The sequence below is a fragment of the Geotrypetes seraphini genome, chromosome 4 (assembly GCF_902459505.1).
Source record: "Geotrypetes seraphini chromosome 4, aGeoSer1.1, whole genome shotgun sequence".
Taxonomy (NCBI): domain Eukaryota; kingdom Metazoa; phylum Chordata; class Amphibia; order Gymnophiona; family Dermophiidae; genus Geotrypetes; species Geotrypetes seraphini.
In genome coordinates, this window is record NC_047087.1 from 278,308,393 (window position 1) to 278,334,181 (window position 25,789).

The 25,789-nt window shown below is 39.4% G+C and overlaps 1 protein-coding gene across 2 annotated transcripts in view; it reads right to left on the reverse strand.

The window, feature by feature from the left end:
- EDRF1 (erythroid differentiation regulatory factor 1) overlaps positions 1–25,789 on the reverse strand; it is a 155,904-nt gene that overhangs the window by 26,577 nt on the left and 103,538 nt on the right. For both annotated transcript variants that reach the window (XM_033942621.1, XM_033942623.1), the window contains exons 18-19: positions 4,652–4,878; positions 459–617 (exon numbers count right to left, since the gene is read on the reverse strand). In XM_033942621.1, coding sequence (XP_033798512.1) covers positions 459–617; positions 4,652–4,878 — 386 coding nt within the window. The remainder of the gene's footprint in view (positions 1–458; positions 618–4,651; positions 4,879–25,789) is intronic.

The following is a 25,789-nucleotide window of genomic DNA, read 5'->3' on the forward strand; positions in this document are numbered from 1 at the left end:
CAGGTGCGTAGCACAAGACACACCAGCCCTGCGAACTTCATGACTGAACACTACAAAGAAAACTTGTGAACTGCGATAGAGCCATAAAGAAATATGTAAGTCAAAGGGAGATGAAAAGCCTCTCTACTTTGTAGGAAAACAAGAGACTGACTAGTCCAGCGCAGCAATGGCAGGCAGGAAGGTGCACCAGGATGCAAGGCTGCTTTCTTCTAAAAGATTCTGGAAACGGAACCTTGAGGAGCTTCTCTATGGCAAGGCACCATCAGTTATGTCATTCATCAGTGTAGATATTCATCCTGCTTCTCTTCAGAGAAACAGAGTGCACCTTATTATGTCAACCTCTAAATGAGCTCAGGCAAATACCTATTTTCCTATAACATAAGTTCAAATACATCCAAGCAAAGGAGAATAACAGAGGCATTCAAATATCTAAAGGGTAACAACATGTTTTCTCTTACCTGTTCTTGAGCTTTTCTAGACAAGGGAGCATAATCTTGTTGTAATGTTGCCATTGTAAAATAGGAAGTGGATAGTTCCCAGTTCACAGAATCCCAAACAGCTGGGTGTGTGTCTCTTCCACCAAGTGATCGAAGAGCCTTGAAGTAGTAATCAACAGCCTAAGAAATATAATATACTGACTATAAGAACAGCTTTTCTTGCTATATTCACACTCTGTTTTCTAAGGTGTTAATTTTACAATGCACTTTGTCAATTATTTCTAATTTCAGATAAAGTAATTTAAAATATCTTTAAGTGGGAAAGTGATGTCAAACTAAGAAAGCAGTGCTCTGCATGAGGAACACAACAATCTTTGCAATCACAATAAATTAACTGTCACCATCACCTATAGAAACATGACAGCAGATAAAGGCTAAAAAGTCTTCTAATGCCCATCCAAAAATAAGAGATCTTTTTACATATTGGAGAAAAGAAGGCTCCAACTGACTGGCATCATTCCAATGTTACTGTATCTGAAAAACCCAAGGCCTGCCTCAAAAAAAATCCTGCTACAAAACTGATCTAATTAAAAGTGGAGCCTAAGAAAAAGAAAGTGTGGGAACCAACGGCCTGTACCACCAGACCACCACAAATGGCCGCCTGGACTCCAAGGCAGAGACATTAAAATTCTGCTTAAGGAGGGTCTCCAACTTACGCTCCTCAGAGTCTCATAAGGCAGAACTGCCCTCTATGGGCATAGTATGCCGCTTAGCAATAGCTAAGACCATCGCGTCTACCAATGGCGACTTCAAAGTATCACGATCCCCTCTGGGATGGGATATAGATGAGCCATGGAGCGCGCAAATCGAAAAGGCACCTCCGGCATCTTCCACCACGCCATGGCAATATCCCGAATATCCTGATGCATGGGAAAAGAGCAGGATGCAGAGCGAATCCCCCCTAAGAAAGAGGATCCATCTCTCGCAGGGTGTCCTCAAAGCGCAACACCGAGGAGACCTGCTAAATCAGATCCAGTTCATCCCGCTGAAAAATGCGCACCACGGACATATCCTCACTGGTAGACAGAATCTCAGAGGCCCCGCTACCAGCATTTGTCCCCCCGACAGGATCCTGGAGGTCTCCCCAAGGGACCAGGTCCTCATCCATGGAAAACTGCTCCTCAGAAACCAATTCATCATCCCAGGCCACCCTCGGGCGCTTGGACGAGGGAGGAGGAGGAGGGGGGAATAGTAAAGGCACTGAGATGGGCAGAACCGGAGCGGTTGCAGAGGGAAACATCCCTCCCCCCCCCCCGAGGTGGATGCAGGACCCCGGCCGCTTGAAAATAAGCCTTGAGTAAGGCAAAAAAAAAATCAGGGACTCACTGCCAAAGCAGAGGACCCATGAGAAACCTGCCCCTGCCATTCCAATTCAGGGGGAAGGTCACCTGAGGCTGTAGAAAAAAATGGAGGATCTTCCCGCCAAAATTGGTGAACATCCCGCTGAAAATGACCCCTCCGCAGCCTGGAAATCTGAACTGTCCCAGCCGCTAAAGCAGGCAAGCTGGCAGCAGCAGTAAGGGAATCCCCAGCAGCTGCGGCGGTAAGGGAATCCTTTTTACCCTGACCATGGGTGGCAAGGGAAGCCCTAGCTTCCCCGCTATCAGATGCCGATTTGCGAGGCACTAGCGGCGGGATGCAATGGCTGCCAGCACCTGATGCCAACGAGGCACCCCCACCGCTCTAGCCTGCACAGCGCTTGCGCAGGCTGGCCACGAGTGCCTCGTGTCTGTAGTACAATGAGCACTTTTTCCCTTGCAAAGTGCTCATTGCTCCACATGCTACCTATCTAAAAGAAAAGTGCCGGTTAGTTGAAAAATACAGTAAATTACAGCAAATTACTCGAACACACTGTTCACCGCCGTTGCCTGGACTTCCTTTACTCTCATAATATTCGACCTTTTCACTCTACTGAAACTGCCCTTGCTAAAATCTCTAACGACTTGCTCCTGGCCAAATCCAATGGGACTATACTCCATCCTCATTCTTCTCGATCTGTCTGCTGCTTTCGACACTGATCACCGCATCCTCCTCAATGTGTTGTTCTCGCTGGGATTAGAGAATGACACGGTGACAAAATTCATCACCGTTCCCGTCCCCGCGGATAACCGCGGGAAATAATCCCATGTCATTTTCTAGTGTCTATTTCAACCTCAATCCTTCTACACCAGCATTCTTCAAAGCAAAGCTTGCGGGTCAGTGGTTGTGGCCATTCATACTCTGATTCTTCCCTCTGTCCTTAAAGAATGACATGAAGATGGTTTCCCGCGGTTATCTGCGGGGACGGGAACAGTGATGAATTTTGTCACCGTGTCATTCTCTAGCTGGGATTCCAGGGTTCTGCTCTCTCCTGGTTTTCTTCCTATCTCTCTCTCTCTCGTCATACCTTCAGCGTACTTTATGGTGGATCCTCCTCCGCTGCCATCCCATTATTGGCATACCCCCAAGGCTCTGTCCTGGGCCTTCTCCTCTTTTCCATATATACCTGCTCTCTTGGTACGCTGATCTCCTCTCATGGTTTTCAATATCACCTCTACGCTGATGACTCCCAGATCTACCTCTCCACGCCATATCTCTCTAAGGGAGTTCAGGCCCGAATTTCAGCCTGCCTGTCTGACATTGCCGCTTGGATGTGTCGCCGCCATCTCAAACTGAATATGGCTAAAACTGAACTTCTTATCTTTCTGCCTAAACTCACCTCCCCCCTCCCGCCGTTCTCTATTTTGGTGGATAACACTATCCTCCTCCCTGTCTCGTCGGCTCGCAACTTTGGGGTGATCTTTCAGTCCTCTCTCTCCTTCTCTGCTCAGATCCAACAAACCGCCAAATCCTGTCGCTTCCTCCTCTATAATATTACCAAAATCCGTCCTCTTTTCTCTGAACACTTGACCAAAACCCTTGTCCACTCTCTCGTCACCTCGCGCTTAGACTACTGCAACGTACTTCTCTTGGACCTCCCGCATGCCCATCTCTCACTTCTTCAATCCATTCAAAATTCTGCTCTGCGACTCATATTCTGTGAGAGCCGCTATTCTCACATTACTCCTCTCCTCAAGTCACTTCATTGGCTCCCCGTCCATCTCCGAATACAATTTAAACTTCTCTTACAAGTGCATTCACTCTGAAGCCTCCCCCCCCCCCCCCCCGGATATCTCTTTTCATTTATCTCCTCCTATACTCCTCCCCCGTGATCTCCGTTCATCGGGCAAGCCCCTCTTATCTGTACCCTTCTCTTCTACTGCCAATTCCAGACTCCGTCCCTTCTTTTTTGCGGCGCTGTATGCCTGGAACAGGCTGCCTGAATCAATACACAGTGCTCCCTCCCTAGCAGTATTCAAATCCAAGCTAAAAGCCCACTTCTTTGAATCTGTTTTCAACTTCTAACTCCCACTCACTGCTGCCAGATACTTATACCCACTGTATCATTTCCTCTACCATAATCTCCCCAACCCCGAAATGTCCTGTCTAAATTAAATTGAAAGCTCTTCTGAGCAGGGACCGTCTATTGTATGTTAAAATGTACAGCGCTGCGTACACCTTGCAGCATTTTAGAAATAGTAAATAGGAGAAGGAGTAGGAGTCAATAAATAGGTACACTGCTGAAATATAATGGCTAATATAAACATCTAATGAGGTCATCATCCCTCCACAATGCACAGAAGTAAACAGGAGAATTTAACACATGTGCAATCTATGAAATTTATCATCAAGTGAGGCAGCATGGAAGGTTTAGTTAAGATGGCATTTACTAGTTTTTTTATGCACAAAAATATCAGATCTTGCAGCCTACATCTGGTATGTTTTGCACACTTGGAACTTGCATCTCAATAGCTTACCAATTTTACTGTAGAATATTTCTCATTAATCTCAAGGTAGAAGCAGAGTGCTCAGCTGATGACATACGGCTCTATTATATGACTTTCTGCATTGACCTCTAGGAACATATATAATACCACTCTGAGGTGGATAGATTAGTTCTATGTTTATGGAACCTGAAATGCGTGAGATCTCAAAAGATGTGCCAGTATGTAGCAACAAATACAATGATCATAGAATGCTTGAATTTTTATCCCAGGTCCTTCAGGCTCAGCTTGACCACTAGCCTACAAGTTTTTCTACAGGCTTATTTTAAAAAAAACAATCTGGTGTGTTACCTTATTATAATACAATGATTCTTCTGGTGTAAATTCGCCTCTTCTTAAATCATCTCCAACAGCACAATGTGCCTGGGCACAAATTCGCATCAATCGTCCCGTGTTGCACAAAAGGAGGGCAGAGTTTGTGGAATCATCAATAACATCAAAGTTTTGAATGCCTTTTTCAAAGCAAGAGAAGCTTTTTTTCCACAGCTCCTGTTCCATACTGGATACACCTTTGTTTGCTAAATTTAAAGGGGAAAAGTTCAGATATTCTCCGTCGATTGTTCCCAGTTTATCTATTTTGTTTAACAATATTTGATTATACGCTTCACCAAAAAGCAATGTTTTATTTTGAAATCACTAACAAATAAGTACAAAAAAAAGCACTCAAGAAACAATTAGTCCACAACTCAAGAGGAAGAAAGAGGCTCAAAGGAGATCCAACATACTAATACTAAACCAAAAGAAAATATCCTACCTGATCTAATTTAAGACAATCTTACATCTATATCCACCTAACAGATTAAACTATGGTACTTAGTTTCCCTAACAACTGCTCTGGTACAAAGAATGCATATTGTGTATTTGAAAAAGTTGACTGTGCAAGTACAGGCTATCCTTAATATTAGAAGTCCATGCTTGCTGCAAAGACCCAACCTGTATTCTACCTTCTTTAAGGAAATATCTAAAGAGAACCACTTTAGAAACCACATACTGAGAAAAGTCACAGTGCTGTTGGTACTGGAGCATTGCTTTGGTCCTCTTTACCACTATCCATTCCTCCAACAACAAAACTTGTGAGGAACCAACTTTTGACACTGGTACATTTGAGGTAGTTTCAATCCATAATCAAATTATCCCTCCAATCAGCAACACCCTTTCCTAAAACAGCTAAAATATTAGATATATCCACCAATATATTAACTCATAAAATTAAATCAGAGTATAAAAAGAGAGAAAGGTTCTTACCTTGTTAATATCATTTCTAGTAGATAGGTGTGTCATTCTGGATGGATGAGTAATATCCTAGTACTCACGAGCCATACAGAAGGGATACACTTCAGCTTTTGAATACCCTCTCCTTCACTAGCGGGCTGTGCTGCCCCTTCAGTTTGTACCAAAGCAGGCAATAGTCCTATATAGAAACATATGTGAAGGAGGGATATGGGGGAAACACCCCAAACTACAACTCTGTTCTGCTAAAAAAAAAATTTGAACATTGCCAATGAACAATTAAAACAGCAAAAAAATCATGCCAAACATAAACATTTATGGAGCTCAAATAATACTTCAATGTATTATAGCAATCAATGATTATTCATACCCTTAAGCTCGACTGACATCCAAATTTCACTTTGGACTCGAACTTTCTGACTGAAACAGTAGGCAGATATAGGAGATAACTGATAGGGTAGGGCTCCAGAATGACATACCTATCTACTAGAAAAGATATTAGCAAGGTAAGAACCTAATCTCTTTTTCTAGTGCAATAGATGTGTCATTCTGAACGGACGGGACGTACAAAAGCAGGATCCAAAGGCGCAGTCCTCCATTGCTGCTACATCTACCTTATAAAACTTGGAGAAAGAACATCTGGCTGTACTCATTGTCTGAGACTTGCACTTATCTGAAGACACACTAGGTCTGCAAACCATGAACTTCGTGGCCAATCTGGAGCCCTGGGAATTACTGTTCTCCGATGGTTTGAAATCCTGTGGAGAATCCAGTCTATCATCTCATTTAAAGTGGAACAGAAATTTAAAAATAAATCATGGGCCACGAAGGAAACACATACAAGAGCTTGCTCTTTGGCCACAGCTGGACCACAGCATCTAGACCCGTGCTTCCGGGCTTGGATCTTCAACTGATCGCCATCAGATCAAATGTCAGGTGACCCCAGTGATGAACAATGGCTTGGAAGGCTGCTGCAGGCAGCATCCATTCACCTGGTCTCAGTGCCTATCTGCTGAGGAAATTGGCTTGGACATGATCCACTCCCACTACAGAGAGCCTGAAAATGAAGCTCCGCCCATCTATAAGTGAGCTACCAGTCTCAGCTGCATACTCTTGGTGCCTTCCTTGTGATTGACATATGCCACCACTGTAGCATTGTCTGAGACGAACCGCTTGTCCCTTCTTCTGCAGTCTCTGCAATGCCTGTCAAATGACTCAAAGTTCTAATCTGTTGATTGACCACTACTATTGGGAGGCCGACCAACGCCCCTGGATTGGGGTACATTGTAGTGAGCCCCCCAGCCAAACAGGATGACATCCATTGTCACAGTTACCCATGAGGCTATTTGGAAGGGTATGCCCCATAAAGCATGTGGGCAAAGCCACCCAGTCCATACTGGCCCAGGCTTTTGGTGTCTAAGGCAGAGACATCTGCAGGGAGTCCAACTGAGGTGACCACCACAATAGCAATGTGTTCTGGAGAGGACGCTTGTGAGTCTTCACCCAGGGGACCACATCTATCGTTGCTGTCATAGAATCTAAGAGGTAGTGCCATACGGAAGATGGCTTGGCCAGCAAGCTTGTTAACTGAGTGCAAAGCTTCTGTCTGCATAGAAACATAGAAACATAGAAATAGACGGCAGATAAGGGCCACGGCCCATCTAGTCTGCCCACCCTAATGACCCTCCCCTATCTTTCTCTGTGAATAGATCCCACGTGTCTATCCCATTTGGCCTTAAAATCGGGCACGCTGCTGGCCTCAATCACCTGTAGTGGAAGACTGTTCCAGCGATCAACCACTCTTTCAGTGAAAAAGAACTTCCTGGTGTCTCCTCGCAGTTTCCCTCCCCTGAGTTTCCACGGATGCCCTCTTGTTGTCGTGGGACCCTTGAAAAAGAAGATATCTTCCTCCGCCTCGATGCGGCCCGTAAGATACTTGAGCGTCTCGATCATGTCTCCCCTCTCTCTGCGCTCCTCGAGCGAGTATAGCTGCAATTTGTCAAGCCGTTCTTCATATGGAAGATCCTTGAGTCCCGAGACCATCCGGGTGGCCATTCTCTGCACCGACTCCAGTCTCAGCACATCCTTGCGATAATGTGGCCTCCAAAATTGCACACAGTATTCCAGGTGGGGCCTCACCATGGATCTATATAATGGCATAATGACTTCCTCCTTACGGCTGACGAAACCCCTTCGTATGCAACCCATTATTTGTCTTGCCTTGGATGAAGCCTGCTCCACTTGATTGGCAGACTTCATGTCCTCACTGACGATTACCCCCAAGTCTCGTTCTGCTACCGTTTTTGCTAGGATCTCGCCATTAAGGGTATAAGACTTGCATGGATTTTGGCTGCCCAGGTGCATAATTTTGCATTTTTTGGCATTGAAGTTGAGTTGCCATGTCTTAGACCAGCGCTCCAGAAGGAGTAGGTCGTGCATCATGTTGTCGGGCATTGAATCTTCGTCTGTTGTGCATTTGCCCACTACATTACTTAGTTTGGCGTCATCGGCGAATAATGTTATTTTACCTCGAAGCCCTTCTGCCAAGTCCCTTATAAAGATGTTGAATAGGATTGGGCCCAAGACCGAGCCCTGTGGCACTCCACTGATCACCTCCGTCATTTCGGAGGGGGTGCCATTCACCACCACCCTTTGAAGCCTACCTCCAAGCCAGCTCCCAACCCATTGCGTCAATGTGTCACCTAATCCTATAGAACTCATCTTACCCAGCAACCTGCGGTGTGGTACACTATCGAATGCTTTGCTAAAGTCCAGGTACACGATGTCTAGGGACTCCCCAATATCCAGCTTCTCCGTCACCCAATCAAAGAAGCTGATCAGGTTGGATTGGCATGATCTCCCCTTAGTAAATCCATGTTGTCGGGGATCCCTTAGATTCTTTTCATCCAGGATTTTATCCAATTGGTGTTTAATTAGAGTTTCCATTAGTTTGCTCACTATCGATGTTAGACTCACTGGTCTGTAGTTTGCTGTCTCCATCTTTGAGCCTTTCTTGTGGAGTGGAATGACGTTAGCCGTCCTCCAGTCCAACGGGACGCTGCCTGTACTAAGGGAGAGGTTGAAGAGCGCGGACAGTGGCTCCGCCAAGACATCACTCAGCTCCCTAAGCACTCTGGGGTGCAGGTTGTCTGGCCCCATTGCTTTGTTAACCTTGAGCTTCGACAGCTCACCGTAGACACTGCTGGGCGTAAACTCAAAGTTTATAAAAGGGTCAACTGAGCCAACCCTTGTCTGTAGCTGAGGGCCGAGCCCCGGCGCTTCTCGGGTGAAGACTGAGCAGAAGTATTCATTTAATAGTTGGGCTTTTTCCGAATCCTTATCCACATAGTCTCCGTCTGGATTCCTAAGGCTTACAATCCCGCCTGAGTTTTTTCTTCTGTCACTGATATACCTGAAGAAGGATTTATCTCCCTTCTGGATGTTCTTTGCCAGAGACTCTTCCATGTGGAATTTAGCCTCTCTGACTGCTGTTTTGACGGCTTTTGATTTGGTCAGGTAGTCTGCTCTAGAGTCCTGCTTCCCAGATTTTTTGTAAGAGATGTATGCATGCTTCTGGTAGACAAACATAATCTTCTGCCGTGTTGAAGACATCCAGTTATTCCAGGTATTGGAATGGAACTAGCTGGCTCTTTGGAAATTCACTATCCAACCCAGGCTCTGCAGAACCCGGACCATGTGAGCCACTGCTTGTTCTCCTTCTGGAAATGACGGAGCTCTGATCAGCCATTCGTCCAGGTAAGGATGAACCAGTAAGCCCATCTTGCACAGATATCAGCACCATCACCTTGGTGAATATGCAAGGTGCTGTCGACAGCCCAAAGGGAAGAGACGAGAACTAGTAATGGTTTTCCAGTTGTATGTAACTTGTTGTAAACTGCTTTGAACTTATGTTGTAGCGGTATATAAGAAATAAAATTATTATTATTAAAAATAAAACAGGTTTTAAAGACCCCTCCCGATTTTCCTCATAGACTAAGCCTTACCGTGGCCTGTGCTGCAGTCTGCCTCACCTCCAAAGGTAGCTGGATCTGGGAGAAGAAATCACTGCCTCAAACACACCACTCCTCCAGCACTGTGAATCTTTGAGCTGCCAGTCTGACCGGTGTCTGACTGAGTCTCAAACCCCCATGGACCCAAAAATGAGGCAAAATGCAACCAGCACCCTATGGGACCCTGCTGAGCCCCCTACAGATGCCTGACAGCCTGCGCTCAAGCCATTGTGGCGCAGTAGGCGAGCAATGCTACAAGGGGAATGGATCCAGAGTTCCAAAAGGTTTCTGCAAGCTGGCCAACAGGTTTTACAGAGGGATTGACCCGTCACTGCAGAAATCAGTCTGCTTCTCTTCCATGCAGGCAGACCTGGAGTCTCAACTAGGAGAGCTCTTAGTACCAAAAGCAGTCAAAATTGTGAAAAAGACCAAAAAAACTAAAGAAATATACAGAGCTGATCAGAAAGACTCCTTCCAGCTTGCGTGCTAAAGGAAAAAGTGAAGGCGGATAGCACAGCTCTCTAGTGAAGGAGGAGGGATTAAAAAGCTGGGGTGGTTTCCTTCTGAATGGCTTGCTAGCACCTGGATATTACCTATCTGTCCAGAACGACATACCTATTGCACTAGAAACAATATTTTTCTTTGCTAAATTCATACAGGAAAATTAAAAAACAATATGTTTAAGTATCAAAAAAAATCTAATGAGTAGAAAATCATCTAAATTCAGATAGTAAATCCAATCCTGTTGCTAAAACAATGATCTGCTATTGCAGCAATACTATTCACAGCAACAAATAAGCTTAGTTAAGTGATAACGGTTTAAAGCGAGTTTTTAGCAGAGAACAATATTGCTGCAGCATAAGATCTGTATTCTGAAGGTCCCTTATATAAATTTTTCAATATATCACTGTTTAGGTATGGGCAACCTTTCTATATAGAGGACCATATGAATGTCAGTATTATCCCTGGTGGGCTACAATATTAGTGTCAGAACCAGAAACACACAAAGCTCCATAGATTTTGTGTGACAAATTTTTTCTTATTTATTTAACTAAAAAGGATGGAAACAAACTGCTGTGGTTATTCTGGAAAATATTTCAGAAATACAGTACTTAAGTCACTAAAACTCTGGTTAATGTTTGCTCTCATGGTCTCACAGGCCACATAAAATCAATGGCGAGCCACATTTAGCCTGCAGGCAAAGGTTGCCCATCCTTGTATTATATATTAGCAATAGGACTGGATTTAGTATTTGTATTTCAAATCATATACAAGACAATGCTCATCAAATGCGACTATTAACAATTAAATAAATCATAAGTTTCTTCTCTAAAATCCTTGTTGGATTTTTTTATTTTTTAAACAAATGGGGTATTTCCAATGTTTCTCTTGCATATGTACAGAACTTCTGGGGATTTCTTTCAGATAATTCACTGCAAACTCCTACAAGGCCCTAGCACATAAGAAATCTAGTAGTATAGCTATTTCATACAGCCTGCAGAGGAGCACACACAGTTCTGGCAATGAATTACTGTATATACAAGGGGCCGCTGAAAAGTTCTCAGCCCGACTAGGCCACAAACACACACATAATGCAACTGTAACACACATCCCAATTATGGAGTCATAAAACACACTTATAAAAGTAACATACTATTGTAGAGTTAAAAATTATTGAAAAGTTATGTCTGAAATGATGAAAATCCATTATATTTTGTTTATGTAATATACATATTGATTTATATACTGTGCTAATAAAACTTTTGAAAACCCAAGTAAAATAATGAGAATTAAAGTTCTTATCTGAACTTAATTGAAACTAGTTTTTAATGCAATAAAAAAAGATTATGGTGAAGACAAGCATAAAGGAGCCAAGAACATAGCTTTATATAGCACAGTTAATATAATAAATCATTTTGAAGTTATAATAAAAAGGAATTAAAATGGATTTTCAATAGATTAAATATATTAAAATTAGAATGAAATTATAAAATGAATTTTGCCAAAGTGCAAGAGGAGGCAGAGGGAGGGGAGGTAAAAGCAAAAGTCTTGAGTTCACACATATAGGGTTTTTTAAGGTGATAGATCTATTACAGGCCTCACCCCAGGCCTAGCTTATGCCCTGCTGGTCCAATGGTGAGCCAGGGCAACAGCGATCCTCCTATGCTCCTGTCCCTGTAGTCTCACTACTCAAAATGGCTGATGCGCATTCCCATAGCAATTGCTATGTTTATTTACTGCATTTTCATGAAGAGATTTACCCAAAGTAGTTATAATAGATCGAATAGTAATCGGGCACTCTTAAGTATTTTCCCTATCTGTCCTGGCAGGTTTACAATCTAACTGTGGTATCTGTGACAATGGAGGGTTTAGTTCAGTGTTTCTCAACTTCTTCAAGCCAAGTACCCTCTAAGTCTAACAAATATCAACCGAATACCCCTGTCCAAGCTCCACCCCCAGAACCCACCCCATAATAACAGTACTAATTATAATGCAATTTCTTCCATCCATTTTTCATATAAACATAATATAACCTTATTAATACATAATAGTAACCACAAAATAATTTAAAAAAACCCCAAAGAACACTGTATGCAGAGAAAATGTTAATTATCATTTATATTCGGGGGGGGGTTTCAAAGAGGTCAAGGCAGTATGGCTTTACACTAGTTATGTTATTTATGTGCTAATTAGCATACCTAGCTAGTTGACAGTATTTTACTAATACTTCTGTTCATAGGGGATCTATTAAGCATTCTGATTTGGTTTTAATGTTTTTATGATGGGTATTTTTATAAACAGATTTAGTATTAAGAGCCTTTATTTTATTTGACTCCCTTCAGGCTTCTTTCCTCTTTTCTTCACTTTTAGTGATTTTTGGAGGAGACACTACTTAGTTTATAAAAAGGTTACAATTTTCTTTTTCTTGAAAACAACATATACAGTCGACTCCACTTAAGTGCAAGGCCTCCGGATCGGACCGGACCGCGACATGTGCTTAAATGGAGTGTGTGTTTAATTGGAGTACCACTTTTTAGTCATGAAAAATCACAGTACACTGTAGACAAATGCAATAAAATTTTTATTCAGCAAAAAAACCCACAATTTAACACAGTTCAGTTTTAGAGACAGCACTGTTTCGTCTAATGCAATACACTGTAAACTTTTTTAAACCAACATTCTACTGAAATAATCAGTCATTATTTTCTGCACGCAGATTGCACGATTCAGACTGTCTATCTGACTACTGATGCTGTAAAACTGTCCATAGTCATGACATCCATTTATCTCCAGATGATAATGCAGCGAGTGTAGGGACTTCAGCACGTCTGAGAAGGAAACAATCTCTGCAGGTATTTCATTAGTCGTGATGACCACAGCAGTATCTCCATCCTCATCAGACTCTTGGTTGTCTGCAGTGCCCTTTATGACTGCACAGATATCAGAATTAGTGCTGTCAGATGATGTGGGCACATCGTTGTCAATAGCGACATACAGCTCAAACTCTTGTGGCGAGAGTCCAACTGGGAGTTCAATGGACGAAGTGTCAGCTTCAGTTGTCTCATCAGATGCGTGAACAAAGCTCGCCCATTGATAGCAATTTGAAATCGTGGATGATGAGACTCGACTCCACGCCTCTCTTACCATGTGAAGAGAGTCGAGCACCATCATTTTTCTCGCAAGTTCAGCTCGGGGGCTGGATTCCATGCTTGCATCAATCACTGCCATCACATATCTTAAGACGAGCAATCTGTAATGACATTTGAAGTTGGCGATTATCCCCTGGTCCATCAGTTGGATCAAAGAGGTTGTGTTTGGTGGCAGAAACACGAGTTTGATGTTGGTTAGTTTTAGGTCATTGCTGTGTGCTGCACAGTTATCACACAGCATTACAATGTGCCTCCTACACCTTCTCATCAGATTGTCAAGTTTCTGCAACCATTCAATCCACAGTGTCGCCATCATCCATGCATTTTTGTTGCTTTCATATTCAACAGTTTAATGTTTTTGAAGCACTGAGAATTTCGATTCTTCCCAATCACCAGTGGCTCGAGCTTTTCACTACTGTCCATATTGCAACTGAGCAGCAATGTCAAGTGTGCCTTTGGCACCTTGAAGCCAACAATTTCGCTGTGTTTGAAAGCCAATGTTCCATCAGGGATGGCACGCCAGTACAGACTCGTCTCATCGGCATTGAAAATGTCGCACGATTCATATCCACCAGTGACTGATGGCAACACTTCCATGACCCATCTTTCTGCACCAAACTAATCCGCATCTTGTTTTTCACCATGCTGCTATTTAAATTTTATGCCATTACGAACTTTCCACCTCTTTAGCCATCCGTTTGTTGCTTTGAAGTCTTCTACGCCCAGTTCTTCGGATAGCTATGCTGCTTTCTCCATCAGCAGAGGTCCACTGATTGGCAGTTGACGATTTCTAGCTTTAGAAAACCATCACAGCAACGCCTGTTCAACGTCTCCAGCCTTCCCAATTCTTTTCCGTTTCCTGGTAGGATTGCTGTTATTTTGCCAGTCTTTCCCATATGGCTTGCTTTTTTTTGTGAATCCGAAAAATCTGGCTAGGATGAACGCTGTAATAAACATTAATGTCTAGATTCAGTAAACATAAAATGATCTACAAGATAGCCTGGTAAGAGGCCATGTAATGCCTTATAACATACAACCAAATTTTAATATTACTCTTGCCTCCACTGGGAGCCAATGCAATTTCCAATAATATAGCGTCACATGATCTCTCTTTTTTAAATTGTATAAACAGCAAATATAAAAAAGCTATTTCTATATTTTCAAATTAATTTTTCTTAGCATCTTTTTATTAGTAATCATTTAATAGTATAAAAAATACAACTATTCCAATTCACAATTCTTTTTTTTTTCCATTATATTTTTATTTTCAAATTTCATAAAAAGTGTACATAATAATAAAATATATTTGATACATGCATGGTATCACTTTTATATCTATCACAATGTATGTCTGAATTTGATTTTCCCCTTCACCCTCCCCCCACCCCTTCATCACTTTAATATAATTTTTTCAAATTTTATAAAAGTATATAACATGTTTGAATACAATTGATAATTATTCAATATCATATTTATATCTACTGCAATATATTCTGTATAAATTTTATTCATTTTCCCTCCCCCCACCCTTCTATTATCCCTTAATCATTTGTTACATTTTGTATCATATATTATAATATATTATATCTAAATTGTTTTCCTTACCCCCCCTATATGTGTGTCATAAGAAGATCTCTAAAAGAAGAAAGGAAGAAAAAGTATTCTATTATTTAATCATTACAGTATTTTGTCAATGGCCCCCATATTTTTATAAATTTATTATATGTCCCCTTTTGTATTGATATTGTTCTTTCCATTTTAAAAACATGGCATATTGTATTCCACCAAAATGTATAATTTAGGTTGTTGTAATTTTTCCAATTGTTAGTTATATGTTGAATGGCAACCCCTGTCATAATTAATAAAAGTTTATTATTTTCTGGTGAAATTTGACTTTTTTTTCTCATCATTGTTCCAAATAAAATTGTATCATATGATATTGCAATATGATTTTCCATTAATTTATTAATTTGTGGCCAAATTGAATTCCAAAATATTTTAATATAAGGACAATGATATAATAAATGATCTAATGTCCCTGGTTCTAGATTACAGTGCCAGCATCTATTAGACTTAGAACTGTCTAGTTTTTGTAAACGAGTAGGGGTCCAAAAAGCTCTATGTAATAAAAAGAACCATGTTTGTCTCATAGACGCTGACACTGTACATCCCATTCTCCAAGACCAAATTAGTGGCCATTGAGATGCATTAATTTGATGTCCAATCTCAATGCTCCAAATGTCTCTTAGACCGTTTTTTGGTTTTTTATTCAAATATCCAGATATTAATTTATACCACAATGCGGCTTGATGTTCTAGGAAGTCTGCTTTAAAGCATAAGAACTTTAAACTATATTGATTGTTTAATGATTTCCATTCAGGGAACCCAACCTGAATGGCCTGCTTCAATTGCAACCATTTAAAACTTTGTGTTTTATTAAGACCAAATCTATGTTGCAATTGTGAAAAATCCAGCAGTTTACCTTCTGAAATAATATCATCTAGAGATCTAATTCCTGCAATAATCCAGTTCTTCCACAGGATTTGAGCTCCGCCAATTTTGATCTTGGAGTTTATCCATATGGATTGATTAGTTGATTTATATATTGGGATGGGTGTTAATTTATCAATAAATCTCAATGTTTTCCAAGTATCCATTATTATTTTATTTTCTCTGTATCTTTTAGGTATATTAATACTTGGTAAATGTACTAAATTTAGGGGAAACATAAGGCGCCATTCTAAATATAACCAATCTGGTGCATTATCTATAAGTTCTGGGAGGATCCAATACATACCCTGACGTAGAATATAGGCTTGATGGTACCTATAGAAATTTGGAAAATTTACCCCTCCCTCCTTAATTGATTTTTGTAAGGTTACTAAAGCTATTCTAGATGTTTTACCAAGCCAAAGAAATTTTGTTAAAATTCTATTAAGATTCTTATAAAAGGACCCCTGAAAATAAATAGGTATCATACTCATTTGGTAGCAAACCACAGGCAAGATCATCATTTTAATAGTTTGAACTCTGCCCCACCAAGATATATGTAATGGGTTCCATTGCTCACATAACTCCGTAACTTTTTTTAATACATATTTTTCATTTTCTTTTACAGTATCTTCAATTGTTTTTTTAACTTGAATGCCTAGATATTTAAATCCTTCTTCTTTCCATATGAATGGAAAAGTATCAAATAATCCTTTTACACAGTAAACATTCAAGGGTATAATTTCAGATTTATTCCAATTAATTTTATAACCTGAAAATTTGCCAAACTTATCAATTAATTCCAATAAAGAAGATAAGGTAGACTCTGGATTTCTCAAATAAAGCAAAATATCATCAGCATAAGCCGAAATTTTATATTCCATATCTGAATATGGAATTCCTTGTATCTCCCTCGTTTGCTGTATTGCTAACAATAAGGGTTCTAATACAACATCAAATAACAAAGGAGATAAAGGACAACCTTGTCTAACTCCCCTCTGCAATTGAAAACCATCAGATATCTTATTATTAATATTTAATCTTGCAATCGGGAAGCTATACAATGTTTTTACCATTTGTATAAATCCAGAACCTATACCAAACCATTCTAAAGCCTGATACATAAAATTCCATTCTACCCTATCAAATGCTTTCTCAGCATCTAATGAAACTGTAAATGCCGGTTCATCCATTTTTTTTGACAAGTTTAGCATGTGAAATAATAGTCTAGAGTTATTGGAGGAATGTCTTTTAGCAACGAAACCCGTTTGATGCATATCTATAATATGTGGGAGAGCTTTGGCTAATCTCAAAGCCAAAATTTTCGCCAAAAGTTTATTATCAACGTTTATCAAAGATATAGGCCTGTAGTTTGAAACCAAAGTAGGATCTTTATTTGGCTTAGGCAAAACAATTATTATTGATTCAGCCATAGTACCTTTTATATTACCTTTAATAAGTTGTGTCTGATATAATTTTAATAAATGTGGGGAGAGGATATTTTGAAATGTTTTATAAAATTCTACTGTGTAACCATCACCACCTGGAGCGGATCCAACTCTAAGAGATCTCAATGCTGTTTCTAATTCTTTTAATGATATAGGTTCTTCTAAACTTCGTTTTATATGATCAGGAATCTTAGGTCCATTTATTAGATCTAAAAATTTTTTTCCATCTTTTTGTTTCTCCAAATAAGGTTCGGAAGAATATAGATTCTTATAAAAATTTAAAAATTGTTTTAATATTATATTTGTTTGATTTGTTATTATACCATTATCATCTTTAATTCCATTAATAATTGTTCTCCTTTTTTTTGCCTTAAGATAATTTGCTAATAATTTTCCCGCCTTATTAGAATTTCCATAATACATCGCTTGTTTGGAAAACAAATCTTTTCTTATCATTTTTGAAGTTAATTCATTATATTTACCTTTTACTTTCAAAAGAGCTTGCAAAACTTCATATTCCCATTTGCTTATCAATTTAGCTTCTAATATTTTTATTTCTTTTTCTAATTCTATATGTTGTTTTTTAATTTGTTTCCTAATAAAAGCTGAATATGATATGATATTACCCCTCATAGTTGCTTTAAATGCATCCCATACATTTTCTATAGATGTATCTTCCACTAAATTTATTTGAAAAAATTCATTAATTTGTGTTTTAAAATTTTCCAAAAATTTGTCATCTACAAGCAATGTATTATCAAATCTCCAAAGAGGTCTATTATTTTCTAATTGATCTAATTGTAATTCTATCCATATTCCTGCATGATCCGAAATGATAATAGGATCAATGGAGGCTTTACTCACTTGTTGCACTTTATTTGTTGAAACAAAAATATAATCTATTCTTGAAAATGATTTATGAACCTGTGAACAAAATGAATACTCCTGATCATTAAAATGAAGAATACGCCATATATCTTTCAAATCACATGATCGAACTAAATTATCTAGACCTAAAGATTTAATATTTTTACCTGGTTTTTTATCCAATAATGGATCCATTACAGCATTAAAATCTCCAGCCACCACTAAATTAGAGGCAGCCAGTGGTAATAACATATTTTGTAGCTTTTTGAAAAATTCTGATTGATTCGAATTAGGGGCATATATATTAAATAACGTCAGGGTATCATTTCCCATACCTATATCGATATGTATCCATCTTCCATGTGGATCTGAATTTTTTATCTTTATATTGGCCATACATTTTTTATTTATAAGGATTGCAACCCCTGCTTTTTTACCCACTGCTGGAGCAAAAAAACATTCTTTTATCCATCCACCTGATAATTTTTGTGATTCCTTCATATTAAGATGGGTCTCTTGCAGACAATAAATATCTGCATTTTGTTTTTTTAAATATGTTAATATTTTTTCCCTTTTAATTACATGATTCAGGCCATTGACATTAATAGAATATATTTTAAAAGACATTATATATTTTAATACTTTTCATTTTCTTATTCTTCCTCTCCTCTTTCATATTTAATAACCAAAAAATTTTCTTCATGACACACATATTAAACCCTAATGTATCTCCCTTAATTATTCTAATAAATATTCTTCTTATCCCTCCCTTTCCCACCCAATACATTGGCTGCTTAAGGATACACATTGGAAATATAATCCTAACATTCTCCCCATTCCAGGCAATCAATATTCAATTGTTTAAACAAATTTCCCTTCTATCTATCTATATTGATCTTTTATATTTATTTAATCATTTTTCATAACATTTTATTAATGTATCATTTTCCATTTAACAATATGTTAATTTGTATTTCCTTAGTATTATGATTTCAACATATAATTATTTTAAACTTATATGCAGTGTATTATTTAATAATTTTCATATATTCTGTTCTTTCTTTCATATAATTATTATTGTCTTTTCTTTGTATTGTTTTCCTCCATTTCTTCAATATTTCGATATGTTGTATTTCCTAATTTTTCATAGAGTCTTCAAAACCTTTTTAATATATTTTTTTTAATATATCATAGGTTCTGGTTTAGAAAGAAACTCTTTTAGTTTTTCGGGATCCTCAAAATATAACGACTTGTCTCCAGATGACACTCTCATTTTCGCTGGATAGTATAGACCATATTTAAATCCTTTTTCTTTGAGTAGAGGTCTCATATCTAGTAGTCTTTTCCTTTTAGTTGCTGTGTTTTTGGCGAAATCTGGTAAAAACCATAATCTTGATCCTTTATAGTTTAAGTTTTTATCTTTTTTTGCAGCATTTAGTATCTCTAGTGCTTGTTGGTATCTCAACATTTTGAAAATGATTGGTCTTGGTCTGTTTTTATTTTCTGAATTTTTTATTGGGATTCTATGTGCCCTTTCAATTTCAATTGTTTGTTTCAAGTCTAATTGTAGAATTTTTGGAATTAAATTTTCAAGGAAAAGGATAGTATTTTTTCCCTCTAGATTTTCTTGTATTCCAAAGAGTTTGATGTTCTTTCTTCTTCCTCTATTCTCGTAATCCTCCAGTTGATCTTTTAATTTGTTTAATTCCAAGTTGTCGTTTTTACATCTTTTTGATTCACATTCTATAATTTCCATTTTTGATTCTAATTCAGTTGTTCTTTTGTTGTTGACTTCCATTTGTCTATGTATATTTAAAATTTCTTCTTTCATTTCAGACATATTAGTAATAGTTTCTTTCAGCATTTGTTTGATTTGTTTTAATTCTTCCATGACTTCAGCTTTGCTTAATGTGTCTGATTCTTCAATAGGAAGTGGTATTTTGCTTGGTGTTATTTGTTCTTGTTTCTGTCTTTTTGCAGATGTACCTGTCTCATTTTTGTTTTGTCTAGTACTTGCCATTTTATTGTTCTCTTTTCCTTGGTATTATTATTTCTTGTATTTAAATCTTTTAGATTTGGTATTCTTAGGTTTTTAATCTCTTTTCTTCCAAGATTTTGTTATATCTTTGAATTAGAAATTTTTCTTTTTAAGTTCTTTTCTTTTTCCTTTACCTATGTTAGTTTGAAAATTCTTTTCTCATTTTCATTTTTTCAATGATGTAGGGGAACTCTTTTTTTTTTTTTTTTTTTTCTCTCCTCTTACAAGCCCAATCGCAGCTCTGATTAAGGAGAGCAACCCTTTATTAGAGTTATTTTTTCTATTTTGACCAGCTTTAAGCAATTTTCTTCTGTTTTTTTCTCAGCGTCTCTCAAATTCTTCAATATCTTGCTGTTTCAGTTTTTTAAAGTTCCGTTGAACCTTTTTTTTTTTTCTGTCTCCTCTCTCACAAGCCCAATCGCAGCTTTGCCAGAGGAAATTGATATTCAGTTCAGTTCAGTATTTGTTTTTTATTAGTAAGCTGACATTTATTTGTCTTCAGTGCTTCAGCACCCAATTTCTAAGAGAAATGTAAGTCCTCCTCTCTCTCAGTTTTTTTAATCCCCTTTTTTATCAAAGAATAATTTTTTTTCAATATAACTGGTCAGAACACAAATTCCTTTTTTATATTTTTTCCAATCAATACTGATCTTTCACTTGTACTTCGCTGGTTTCAACGCTGCATTCAATTTCTATGAAACCGCCAAAATCACAAATGGTTTTCTGCCTTCCCGTTTCTTGTCTGCACTTATCTCACTTCAACTGCCGCAATTCAGGTTATATATTTTTTTTTTTGGCTATATTTGATCAGATCACATTCTGGTCTTTCACATTCAACAGTATCAGTACTGCTGCAAAGTCTTTCGAATCAGTTGAAATACAGACAGTTCTCAACTTTCCTGACTTTAAACAGCTTCCTTTTTATGTTTCAGTATATATTTGTTCAGACTATAAACTTTTCTCCTCTATTTCGCCAAACTGTTCAATCACATATACCACGCGGTTTCAGCGCTGCATTCAAACTTCAATAAACCGCCAGCACAAACGGTTCTATGTCTTCCCGACTCTCATCCGCACAAATCTCGCTTTAAATATAGTAATTCGGCTTTTTTTTTTTTTTTTCTTTAGTTATATTTTGTCAGAACATATTCATTCTTTACTTTTTCTCAATCTAACATATATCTCATAGTCTATTGAAATCGCCGACACTGACAGCTCTCTGCTTACCGATTCCCTTCAGCCTTTTTTTTTTTTTTAGTTTACGTTCGTCTCTCCGTCTCAGTGCTGCTTTCAAGCCTCTCCAAACATCCGAAAACACAGACTACTTTCCCGATTCCCCTCAGCTTCTTTGTTATATTTGATCAGAATATAAACACATACTTCAGCGCTGTATTCAATTCTATGTAACCGTCAGCTCAAACGGCTTTCCGTTTTTCCGTCTCCTGTCTGCACATACCCTTCTTCAAATATCGCAATTTAGGATTTTGTTTTGTATCTTTTATTCAGCTTTCCGTATATAAATTTATATACTATTATTTTGAAGGAAAAATAAATTTTTCTTTATTTCATTGCCTGAATGGTGAGGAGCTTCAGGATCACACCTCCATCCGTGCTCGCGCTAAGCCACGCCCCCCCTCCAATTCACAATTCTAAAAAGATTTTTCTATGTTAGAAAACAATAATTAAATTTGCTGATGACATAAAGTTGTTCAAAGTTGTGCAATCACAAGAAGATTGACAAAAATTGCAAGAGGTCCTTATGAGACTGGGTATCAAAATGGCAGATGATGTTTAATGTGAACAAATGCTAAGTGATGCATTTGGGAAAGAGGAACCCAAATTATATCTACGTAACGCAGGGTTCCACGATAGGAACCTTTGCCCAGGAAATGGATCTAGGTGTCATCGTTGAGGACACATTGATACCCTCAGTTAAATGTGTGGTGGCAGCGGCTAAGAAAGTGTTAGGAATTATCAGGAAACAAATGGAAAACAAAGATGAAAATGTTAATAATGTCCTTGTATCGCTCTATGGTATGGCCGCACCTTGAATACTGTATGCAGTTCTAGTCACCATATCTCATAAAAGATATAGCGGAATTAGTAAAGGTACAGAGAAGGATGACAAAAATGATTAAAAGGTTGAGATGACTTCCCTATGAGGAAAGGCTAAAGCAGCTAGGGCTCTTCAGCTTGGAGAAGAGAAGACTCAGAGGTGATATGATAGAGGTCTATAAAATACTGAGTGGAATGGAAAGGGTAGGTGTTAATCGCTTGTTTACTCTTTCCAGGACTAGGGAACATGCGATGAAGCTCCTAAATAGTAGATTTTTTCATACAATGTGTAATTAAACTCTGGAATTTGAAGCTGGAGAATGTGGTGAAATCAGTTAGCTTAGCAGGTTTTAAAAAAGGTTTGGATAATTTCCTAAAAAAGAAGTCCATATGCCATTATTGAGATGGCTTGGGGAAATCCACTGCTTATTCCTAGGATAAGCAGCATAAAATCTGTTTTACTACTTGGGATGTAGCTAGGTACTTGGGACCTGGGTTGGCACTGTTGGAAACAGGATACTGAGCATGACACACCTTCAGTCTGTCCCAGTATGTCAATTCTTATTCTTATTCTTATTCTCATTCTGAGTCTTCATTTATTGGTGTCAGGTCAAAAGCGTGCCGGGACAAAGGCGCACCCAGACAATTGAGCGCAGCGTGCGCTACCGCGCCACTCTAAATTACTGTTTTTAGCGCTCTGACGGGGGGCGTGGGGGGGAACCCCCCACTTTACTTAATAGACATCGCGCCGCGTTGGGGGGGGTGGGGGGGTTGTAACCCCCCCATTTTACTGAAAACTTCACCTTTTCCCTGTTTTTAGGGAAAAAGTTCAGTTTACAGTAAAATGTGGAGGGTTACAACCCCCCAAACCCCTCATAACGCTGGCGCGATGTCTATTAAGTAAACTGGGGGGGTTCCCCAACAAAACCCCCTGTTGGAGCCCCTAAAAACTGTAATTTAGAGTGGTGCGGCGGCGCGCGCTGCGCTCAATTGTCAGCGCGCGCTTTTGTCTTTCGCGCCGTTGTCTATGAACCTCATTTATTCAATTTAAAGCCAAGTTAAAAACCACATTTTTTAAGCTAACATTTTCTAGAATGTTCAATGAGAATTTGTAATTACTTTTCTGTGTTAATCTGCAGTGGGAGAGCATGTAGTCACAGCAGTACAAGGCTTCCACAAATTTCAAATAAATGGATTAGTACACCCTGCCATCCAAACAATATATAATCACTTTGGTGACACAAGAAGCCTTGCACTGCTGTGACTATAATCTGACCCCCTGATGTAGGTATTTTGCCAAAACCAGGGCCATGTCAGGTCCCTAAATGAAATTTGCTTTCTCCAACTTTTGGTTCTCCCTCATTGCTTCATCAGTGGCTCAATAAACTGTTGACCTTTGTTTGGATTGTGTTACTGTTTCCCTTGCATTAAAACTACTTAAGCAGCACTCTTGCCACAAGGCCATCACAGATTGCTGCCTGTATCTCAGGCTAGTCCTCTCGAAGATTTGCTTCACAACAAATGCCAGAATTGTCAAAGCCATACCCATCTCCATCTCCCAGCATGATGCCAGAATAAGGAATGCATTCTAGACAGCCTCTAAAGTTTCTCCTGCTCTTTTTTGGGAAGGGAGTAAATTTAGCTATCACCTTGTCACTCTAAAACTGGCATCCAGGGTATATCATTCTGCTGCTCTGTTTCACAAATGGGTTGAAGAAAGGGAAATGCCCTGGACTGCTTGCAAGTGAGGACAGGGTCCAATATGGGCATCTCCAAAGAAGGCTGCTTATCCCGGTTATACCCACAAAGACTTGCCACTTGAGAATAAGAGAAGCTAGTTTCATCTTGCAAAACAACTGCACTACCAAGACTGCTGCCTCAGAGGCAGAAGTTATTTTCCTTTCTTCCAGCTGTGAGGAAGATTCCTATTCAGGCTTTCATTAGTAACTCTTGAGGTCCTTCCAGGTTAACTGCAGTTAACCCTGTAGAGACCTCCCCTTTTCCTTCAGAGTTCAGGCATTCCAAGGGCTGGACCATCTTAACCCTTTGTCACTGCCTATGAGGACTTGTCCTCCATTTAGAACTATATGTCCTCTACTTAGAACCCTGCTGCATGTTGAGTTCTGGGTCAGTGCTCTGTACATCATCATAATAAACTCTGTAAAGAATTTAACTTACTGTAATCCTCTACTGACTGCTACAATGCCTTTGATGCTTCTGCAACCCTGCCTGGACGGTGCTCAGGCACCAAGGAGTTGACATGGTCATCTCTCCAGTCCTGCAGACATGCCAAATGGCCCAGTTCCAAAAGTAGCACTCTCTCTTGCTCCTGCAGGGAGCACCATCTTGCTCCCCACAGCTGAATCTTGGATAAAGAAACCGCTGAAGCACTAAAATTGCATGTCAGGAAGATGCAAATGTTCTCAAGTTCACTACTTTCACAGCTGTTCCATGCCAGAGAAGCAGCACTCACACAGGGACCTGGACCCAGTTCTAGCCCTGGATTGTGCAAACTGGATTGTACTTTGCCTTGCTGAACATCTCTATAGATGAAGATGAATGAGGAGCGGCGTTCTTCCCCCTCAGCCTAGACTCTTAGCTGCTGCCTTCCAGATTCTACTTCTTTGAGGAAGTAAAGGGGTAGATAGACAAGGGTGACCTGGTCGACATTGTATATCTGGATTTTCAGAAGGCGTTCAACAAGGTTCCACATGAACAACTTCAGAAAACTGCTAGCCATTGAATCAAGGGTGAAATACTCATGTGGATTAAAAAATGGCTGGAGCATAGGAAACAGAGAATGGGGTAAATGGACAATACTCGGACTGGAAGAGCGTCACCAGTGGGGTGCCACAGGGCTCGGTGCTTGGACCCATGCTCTTCAACATCTTTATAAATGATCTGGTCATTGGTACGACGAGTGAGGTGATTAAATTTGCGGATGATACAAGTTATTCAGAGTAGTGAAGACACAGGGGGATTGCGAAGACCTGCAATGTGACATAATCAAGCTCGAGAAATGAGCATCGACATGGCAAATGAGGTTCAATGTGGATAAGTGTAAAGTGATGCATGTCGGTAACAAAAATCTCATGCACGAATACAGGATGTCTGGGGAGGTACTTGGAGAGACCTCCCAGGAAAGAGACTTAGGAGTTCTGATCAACAAGTTGATGCAGCCGTCCATGCAATGCGCTGTAGCGGCAAAAAGGGCAAACAGAATGCTAGGAATGATAAAGAAGGGGATCACGAACAGATCAGAGAAGGTTATCATACCGCTGTACCGGGCCATGATGCGCCCTCACCTGGAGTACTGCGTCCAGCACTGGTCACTATACATGAAGAAGGACACAGTACTACTAGAAAAGGTCCAGAGAAGAGCAACTAAAATGGTTAAGGGGCTGGAGGAGTTGCCGTACAGTGAGAGATTGGAGAAACTGGGCCTCTTCTCCCTTGAAAAGAGGAGACTGAGAGGGGACATGATGGAAATATTCAAAATACTGAAGGGAATAGACTTAGCAGATAAAGACAGATTTTTCACCCTCTCCAATGTAGGGAGAACGAGAGGGCACTTTCTAAAGTTGAAAGGGGATAGATTCCGTACAAACGTAAGGAAGTTCTTCTTCACCCAGAGAGTGGTG